The sequence below is a fragment of the Falco rusticolus genome, chromosome 2 (genome assembly GCF_015220075.1).
Source record: "Falco rusticolus isolate bFalRus1 chromosome 2, bFalRus1.pri, whole genome shotgun sequence".
Lineage (NCBI taxonomy): Eukaryota > Metazoa > Chordata > Aves > Falconiformes > Falconidae > Falco > Falco rusticolus.
This window is the reverse complement of record NC_051188.1, coordinates 74,933,832-74,942,572: the sequence shown is the minus strand read 5'-3', so window position 1 is coordinate 74,942,572 and position 8,741 is coordinate 74,933,832. Positions and strand designations below refer to the sequence as shown.

Genomic DNA, 8,741 nt, shown 5'->3' with positions numbered 1-8,741 from the left:
TGGGGTCACCAGGCTTTCCCAGGTTTGGGATGGGGAACAGGTTCCTGCAGTGCCGGTGCGCCCAGCTCCCTACACTGCCTGCTGTGGAAGAAATCTCCTTTCTATGTTGCTTGAGCAGCATTAAAAAATCCAATTATTTCTGCTGGGGGAAAGGAGTGGAGGGTGTGGAGAGAGAAACTTGGTGGGCTATTGAGCACAGCCCCAAATGAAGGCTGAGCACTGGAGGGGGATGGCTGAATTCACACCTTAGTGGGTCATTTCTCCCACAGAGCACACCGACAGCTTTTGCTGCCTCAACTCTGCTCTTTGGAAAGTCTATAGCCTTCCTGCCCCTGTGGTACATATGTCTCCAGACCCCTTTCCCTTAGGCACAGCAAGCCAAACCCTGCTTGACTCCTCAGGAGGAACAAAACAAGCTCCCTCCTCCCAAAACTCTGCTAATTTCCTACTCAAAAAGGATTTTTCTTATAAAAGTGACTATCACTGTGACCGCTTTTGTAAAAAAAGAAAAAAAAAAACTACAAAAAAAAGGAACTGTGTGTTTTTTTCTTTTTTTAAGCAGACAAAGACATTTATAAATGTGTGTCTTATACATATATGTATATGTCTTTCTGAAAATAGCATTTAACAAATGCCTTCTGCATCTGCAGAATCCTCCAACAATCCTGACACTGTGATCAATCTGTAGGCTGGTGATGTTTGCTGACAGTGATTGATTGATTTTTCCTGCTAATAGGATCAACATTGGGAATATATTAAACTAAAAGGCACACTTCTGACTCGCAGGAAACACCCCGTGTATTGGGCCTGATCCAATTGTATTGGTTTTGGCAGCAGGATGCAATGATTGATGACAGGCAGGGAGTGGAGGGCTGCTTGGAAGAGGAGTCTGATTCCCTCAGTGCTCTCTCCATGTGCATGACACTGGTTTCCTGCTGGGACAGGGACAGGCGTAAGAAGGGACAATGGAGCAGGGTGGCCCATCCAGATAACCTCTTCTAATGCATATGGTGAGATCTGACCTGCCAGTTCAAGAAGAGGAGGCAAAAAGCTGATGGGAAATTAATTCTCAGGAGTTTGTCAAGACATCTCCAACAAGTGAAGATAAATGGCAGAACAAAACTTCTAAAGCTAATCCCAAGAATGGGGATGAATGAAAAAGGGAAACACTCTTTTGCATTTACATCCATCTTTTAGGGTAAAAGCCCTGGGGTAAGCCCCCCCCCCCGGGCTTTTGGAGGATCTCGACCCTGGACCGTTTGTAACTCCTGAGAGGTTTGAGCAACCCCAGGGCTATTCAGGCTCTGTGTGTGTGTGTGTGTGTGTGTGTGTTTGTGTGGTGAACAGGCTGCGCATTCACCTCAAGCTTTCTTGTTCTCAAGCAGATGGACTGGGAACCTGCAAAAAACTTTCAGGTCCAGCCATGTTGCCACTGAAAGCAATGTGAAACCGCTCTCGCCTTCAGAAGCACCACCCAAGGAGAGGGCAGTGAGATGGGAGCACGTTGGACTTTCGAAGGCTGACCCAGCAGTACTTCATGCCCTTCTGCAGAGGTGGAGCTGGCACACTTGCATGGCCCTGTTGCTGTTGTTACAATTCCTGTCTCCCCTTAACCATTCTTAATAAAAATATTTAAATATTATTAAATGTCTGTAGTGGCAAATTATGGTTTGCTGCCCCTGTGGTCCCCAGAGGGTTGGCAGGCTGCAATGTGGCCAAGGCTTTTCTTTAACCCACACCCACGTGGGCTGGAAGTTTGGAAAGGGCCAGCTTTCACGGCTGGAAGCCAGGTTTGGAAGACCTCCCTTCCCATCTCAACCCCCTACATGGGCAACCAGGTTTTCAGAAGCGTGGGGCTGGGTTATGGGTGCTGAGCATTCACAGAGATGCTGGTAACTCTTCTGAAAATCTGGCCCTCATCTGCACATTGAAAAATGCCTGAGCATTCAGAAATAATCCGGGTAACATCAAGTCACAGTTCCGGAGGTCCCCATCCCATGCAGAGATGGAAACATCACTCCAACACAGGGAAACTGGAGCTATGCTGCAAGCACCATCTTGCAGCACCAAGTGAGGGCCGTTCGGCTCCTGTCACACCTCTGTCCTATCCTCTAGAGAATCACTCAGACAGTTTGCAGACTGTCAGGATACATGGGACACCAGTCTCTCACCTGCGGAAGTGTAAAAACAACCCATTTTCCAACAAGGGGAACAGGATCCCAACTCTTGTCTCTGGAACTATGCCCCAGTTACCACGCCTCACAACCAGCACCCTGACTCTGGCATGGGGAGATTGCAGTGGCATCCAGGGCGAGTTTGGCCCCAGAATACTGTGGTTTTCAAGGGGGAAAAAACAGGATTTTCTGTATCCAACTTATAACTAGATGCGTGTAACCTGTGCTTGCATACCTCACCCTGCCCATGGCTCCTGCTCTGAGCGGGCCCTAGTTTGTATTACTGGGGGGAGAGTTGTAGATACAAAAGAACCACTTCTTTCTGTGAAAGACTGATATTTGGAAAAATGTTGAGACGGATTTGGATATTCATTCCAAACATTCATTCAAGTGAAAAGGAAGGGATCCTGCAGGCCCATGCAGGGGACTGACAGATCCCATCCCACAGGACCAAATCACCAGCCAGCAGAGCTGGTCCCCTGATACCCCCCCTGCGGGAGAGGCACACGTGCCTCGCAGAAGCTGCGGGCCTGGAGGGAGCAGCACGCCACCATTAGGGTTTCACAGCAGATTTTGGGTGACTTGGCTTAAAACCTGCCAGGCAGAGGCTGAAGAAATCCCCTGTTGAAACGAGACAAGAACGGCGGGGGGACCCGTAAAGGTGGAGGAGCTGCCTGGGTGCCCTGGCATGGCAAACCTTTCTGTTCCCCTGGCTTCCCTGAGGCACTGCTGTTCATGCCTTAAATGTGCTGCCGAGCCCTGGCTGCCCCTTTCCCCGCTGCCTGTGCTGTGCCTGGGGGGGCGGGGGTGGGGATGGGTGGTGGTGGTGGAAGGGAGAGCTCGGGAAGAGAAGGAGAACGTGGGGAGGAGGTTGGGGAAGGGGAAAGGAAACGGGTGGGCAAGGGCGCGAGTGGGACCATGGATTACGTGGGCAGGGGCTCCCTCCTCCTGTCACGGCAAGTCGCTAGAGACCTGAGGCAGCCTGAAAAAGACGGAGGGGTCTGGCCTGCCAGCTTGCATGGAAAACAAGGCTGGATTCAGAGGAACGGGGATCAGCAGGGTGGGAACCTGAAAATTAGGGTGGCCGCTCCAGCTCAGGGGGGAGCAACGCGGGTCCTCGGGCTCCCAGCCCGGCTGGGGACACAGGTGACCCGCGGCAGCCCCGCCGGTGGGCGCTGAGCATATGGGCTCCCCCCGCCCCGTAATCCTATCTGCCCGGAGCCGCGGCTCCACTGCGGCAACGCGATCGGGGGAGCGCTGCGGGGCACTCCCTGGTGCAGGGGAGCATATGGGGAACCAGGCAGGCGGGAGGGCGTCGGGGGCCCGGCCCGGCTCCTAATTTCATTTGCAGGTAGCCCAGGAGGAGGGGGCCGGGGGAGCACAGCTGGCGGCCCGGCCCGGCCGCGGGGCTCCCTCCGCCGCCGTGGGGGTGCTCAGCCCCAGCCTGAGTGGCAGCGGGCGGGCAGGGGGCTCCGGGGGGGAGGGGGGAGAGGCGCTGTCCTCGCTGCTTTTGCCACCGCGGGGCCCGCCGGGGCCGAAATGCCCCCGCAAAAGAACCGGATCCCCACGGACTGCCCTCCCCGCCGGGGCGGCGCTGCCCGTCGGGACTCCCCGGGGCCACCTGTTAGCGACGGGGAAAGGCCCCTCTGGGTGGGGGAGCGCGGCCGGGAAGGCAGACGAGCAGGATTTGCCAGCTTCTGGCCGCTGCCGACTTTTGCATCTGTCAGGGTGCTAATTATTGCCTTTAATAGAGACAAAGAACAGCTCCTAATGATGCTCCCTCTAATTCTCACCTGCTCCTGCCCTTCTTCCGCAGCAGCACTCCCTCGCCGGAGCCCTGCTAATTGGGAAAGCTGCTCTGCTTATTGCGGCCTCCCTACAGCTGGGGGTGGGGAGAAGCAACGACGGCAGGTCTGGGGCAGGGGATGCGGGGCACCGGTAGCGGGGCTCCAGCAACAAAACCGGGGGAGAGGGGCAACACCCTTAGCCGGGGCTGGGCTGACGGGAGCTCCCCAGCATCCCCGCGCCGCCTCGGGCTCGGTGGAGGAGCAGCCTTTGCCTCTGCGCTCTGGCGGGGACTGGGGTGATCTCTGTCCCTTCTCCGGCCCAGCCTGGCCTTCGGCGTGCAGCGCAGCCTGGCAGAAGGGCGGCCGTCGTGGGGACCGTCCCAAGCCGCTGGCAGATACCTGGCTGCCAGCCCCCTGTTTTGCGCGACTTTTTGCCCCCCCGCCGGCGGAGGCAGAAGCGGAGGGTCTTGTGCCACAAGGATCGCCTTCAAAGCCGCGGGCCGCTACAGAGCTAGCACCCTAAGGCGGCCTTAGAGCGAAGGGCAGCTCCGGAGCCTGCCTGGCCGCCGGCGTCCTGGCCAGCTCTCCTGGTGGAGAAGGCACTTGGGCCATCAGTGGGATGCTCGGCGTTGGTCCCCGGGGCTTCGTTCCTCCCGGTGTTAAACGGGTTTTGTTTGCTAAAATCGGTACTGAGGGTGCTGGGAAGGGGAGCTTCTCTCCAGGGGCCGGGGGGGATTGGACTGGGTATCTCTGGAGAAGGAGGAGGGCTATTTTTCGTCTTTGCTGGGGGGATGCTGAGGTGGGGGGCACTCCTTTCCCAGCCCCTCTTCCCTCCCCTGAAAGGACTGGAGTGGAGCGAGCCGCGGAAGGAAGGAGCAAACCGGCCAGGCAGGAGCCTGAGGGGGCTGTCGCGCCGGGACCGGTCCGCACCCCGCGGGGACCCCAGCCCGCCCCGGCCGCCTGCAAACCGCTTCGCTTTACACCGTAAAAAACCACGGTCCCCCGGGGCCGGACTCGCTTTCATACCCCCGCGAGTGTCTGTGAGCCCAAAATTCCTCCCTGGCCTGTTATATATATTTTTTAAAAATTATATATATATATTTATATACTGTTTTGTATTTACGCGTATGTAGCTAGCTAGTTATTCTAAATAGCTGTCTAGGTTTTTTTCGGTCTAGAGAGAGATGAGCAAGGATTTGCTTGGGCAAGGCTGGGGGGCTTGCGGTCCCCCTGCCCACCCGGAGCGCGGTGCCGGGCGGGAGCGGCCCCCCGGGGCGGCGGGCGGCGGGACCGTGGGAACCGCGCCCGGGGAGCCCCGCGGCTCGGCCCGGCCCCCCCGGGGGCAGCCGCCGCCGCCGGGGGCTGCCGGCCTCCTTTTCCTCAAAAAAACCCCAAACTGGGATTCGCTTGGGCTGTTCCCCTTCTCCTTGAGGGAAAAGGGGAAGCCACAGGCTGCTCCGCGCCCGCACCCTAGGTGCGTGAAGACAGCCCTTTCCCTGGGGTCTGCGGGAGGGCGAAGTATTTCCTGCCCAAATACCTGAGTACAGGTCTGCTACAAATACACACGGGCGAGAGATACTATCACCTTCGGGGTGGTGGTGGGGGGAAGACTGTCTCGACTGTCCCCACATAATTTTCCTTTCAGTGGATTTTCATTTGCGTGGTTTTTGGCTGAAGGTCAACTGCGCAGAAGCGACTACAGTGAGCAAACACCTCACCGCCAAGTTTAATGTTTCCTTTCCCCGACTTAATATTTAGCTCTTGTCAAGCGCTGGGTTCAGAAGACAAAAATTGTCACATTACGAACCCAGGAACAGTTGTTTCTTTCCTTGCCGCCCTTGCGCTGCGAGAAACAAATGAAGGGAAAAAACCAAAACAAACCCCAAACCAAACGGTTTCGATTAGCCGGCGAAGCAAACTAACAAGAAACTTAAGGAAAAGGCAAGGATGCGCCTAGAATATTCCCGTCCCTTCCCCGCGTTGCGGCCGGTGACCCGCCGGCTGTCCCGCCGCCGCCCCGCACCCGGCACCCGCCTCCGCCTCCCCGCTTGCCTCGGAACAGCAAGGAAGAGAAAAAGGTCATTTCTTTAAAATGCTTTTTTTTTTTTTTTATTTAAAATCTCAACAGTGGATCACTTTTTTTTTTTTTTTGCAACCAAACAAGTAATAAATATTATTTAGCAACTTTTTTCTTTTTTACTTTTTTTTTTTTTTTTTTTACAAAAATAAACGGATGATAAAATCTCTGCAAGGGGCAGCGATAAGAAAAGTTGTTATTTCAGAAACAAGCCCAAGTTCTCAGTATTGCAACACGGACAGTGTGAAAGTTCCTACACAGAAAGAGCATTAACGAGTTCAAACTTTGTTAAAGGTGGCAGGAACGAAAAAAAAACCCCAAAAAAACCAAACAAAAAACCACGTGTTATAGGCTTAAAAAAAAAAACAACCCAAGAAACAAACCCAAGAAACCCCAAGAACCCAAACCAACGAAATCAAGGCAAACCGACCCCTTATTCACTCATGAGGCTTACACAGTACAAGTGCACGGACGGAAAGCTCAGGCAGAGCGGACTTGCATCGTTATCGTCAGACGGTATATTTACAAATCCCGAACCAGAAAGAAAACCGGCGGAACCGCCGGCGGGCGGGGGAGCGGGGGGAAGAAGCCGCCTTGCCCGGCTACGCTTCCAGCCGGAGGGCCGCTGCTCCCCGCCTGCTCCCGGACCTACCGGAGCGGCGGCCGAACGCCCCGGGGATGGGCTTTCCGGGGCGGGACGTGGCCCAGGAACGGCTCCGGAGGCTCTACGTGTAGAAACGAAAGCGGGAGAGGGGGAGGGGGACAAACAAACAAACAAACGAGCAGAAGCCCCTCTGCAGTTTTGGGTCCTCCATTCGCGACGAGCCTAGGGCTATTTTCCCCTCCTAACGAAGTCACCGACAACAACGTAAAATGAAAAATAAACAAGACGCACGGGCATTTTCTTGTGTCGGGGTGCTTGTCCCCGCCGTTTGGGGAGCAGGGCAGACCCCGGGCCGGGCTCCATCCGCTCCCGCCGCCCCTCCGACGGCCCCGGGAGCGGGGCCGGGGTGGGGGGAGGGGGGCTGCCGCCGGAGGGGCGCGTTTGTAGGTCCTGAAGGTGGCGGAGCGGCGCGGGGCGCGGCGGGGCGGCCCCGCCGAGGGGCTCATTTGGTGTCGGTGGCTAATCTGGGGAGGCTGGCGGTGCCCATGCCGGAGACGTGGTGGTGTGGCGGGGCCGACACCTGGCACATGCTGCAGGGGCAGGGCATCCCCCCCCAGTGCTGGAAGCCGCTGCCCAGCGGGGCGGCGGCGGCGGCGGCAGCCGAGGGCGACTTGAGGAGCCCGTGGGGGGGGCGGATGGAGCTGACGGCCGAGAGGCCGGAGCCGGGCAGGGAGGCGCTGGAGACGGCGGCGGGGGGCAGGATGGGGTGGTGTACGGGGTGTGAGGCGGGGTGGCCCGGGTGGCCGGGCAGCGGGGCGGAGTGGGCACCCATGCCGCCGGGGCAGGCGGCGGGGTGGAAGCCAGCGTGGTGCCCGCCGTAGATCTCGCTGACCAGGCGCTTCATCTCCTCCAGGGAGTTGGTGAGCATGAGGATGTAGTTGCGCGCCAGGAGCAGCGTGGCGATCTTGGAGAGCTTGCGCACCGACGGGCCGTGGGCGTAGGGCATCACCTCCCGCAGCCCGTCCATGGCGATGTTCAGGTCGTGCATCCGCTTGCGCTCCCGGCTGTTGATCTTCAGCCGCAGCTGCTGCAGCTCCGGCTCCGTCATCTGCTTCTTGTCCTTCTTGGAGGAGGAGGAGGAGGACGAGGAGGAGGAGGACGACGAGGACTTGAAGCCCAACTTGTCCACCACCACCACCCCTGCAGCGCTCATGGCGCTGCGCAGCTCGGCGCTCAGCTCCGGCGGGGAGTCACTCTGCGTGGAGCTGGACACGGTGCCGCCCGTGAAGCCCCCGCCGCTGCCTTTATTCCTGGCCGTGAGGAAGAGGTCATCGGGCTCCGGGGAGGACGGGCGGCTGGAGACCAGGCTGGCGTCCGAGTCCATGGCCCGGCGGGCGGGAAGGCGGCGCGCACCGGGCTGCCTGCGGGGAGGGGAAAGAGCCCGCAGGCGGCCTCGAGTCAGCGCCCGCGGAAACTTGGCGGGGCGCCGCCGCCGCCCGCCCGCCACGTCGGCGATCCCGCTCCGCGGGGCCGCGGAGAGACGCCCTCGGCGGGGCAGGCCGCGCTGCCCACCCTCCCCTCCCCGCCAGCCGCGGGGCGCCCTCGAGGTGGGGGGCGCCTCGCCGCGCCTCCCATCCCATCCCATCCCATCCCATCCCATCCCATCCCATCCCATCCCATCCCATCTCGCCCCGTCCCGTCCCTCCCTCCGCGCCTCTCCGCCGGGCCGGGGGCTAGGGGGGTGCCGCGCCGGGGGGCGCGGGCGCGGGGGGCACTTACCGTGCGCGGGGCGGCCGTAGGGAGCGGCGCGCCGAGACGGGCGAGCACGGCAGCAGCGCGCACCTTGCGGCGGCGGCGGCGGCGGCTTTATAGCCGCGCCGGGGAGGAACGATGTCACCGGGCGGGAGGGGGGCTGCGCCAATCGGCGGCGGCGGCGGGGGGGGGGGGGGGCGCGGGGGGGGGCGTCTGATGTCACCGGGGCCGGTCCGGCTCGATGGGGCGGGCGGGCGGGGGGACGACGGCCGGCCGCGGCGCGGGGAGCCCGGCGGGGGGGCGCGGTGGGGGGGAGGGACTTTTGTCAAATCCATAATAAAATGCAA

General features: G+C 59.5%; 1 protein-coding gene across 1 annotated transcript; it reads right to left on the bottom strand.

The window, feature by feature from the left end:
* Positions 1 to 6,168: 6,168 nt before the first annotated feature.
* On the bottom strand, positions 6,169 to 8,476 carry OLIG2 (oligodendrocyte transcription factor 2). Its single transcript, XM_037377299.1, has 2 exons — positions 8,422 to 8,476; positions 6,169 to 8,063 (listed from the first exon to the last, which is right to left on the bottom strand). The coding sequence occupies exon 2, from the start codon at positions 8,024 to 8,026 to the stop codon at positions 7,145 to 7,147; it is 882 nt and encodes a 293-aa protein (XP_037233196.1). The 5' UTR covers positions 8,027 to 8,063; positions 8,422 to 8,476; the 3' UTR covers positions 6,169 to 7,144.
* Between the last annotated feature and the right edge of the window lie 265 nt (positions 8,477 to 8,741).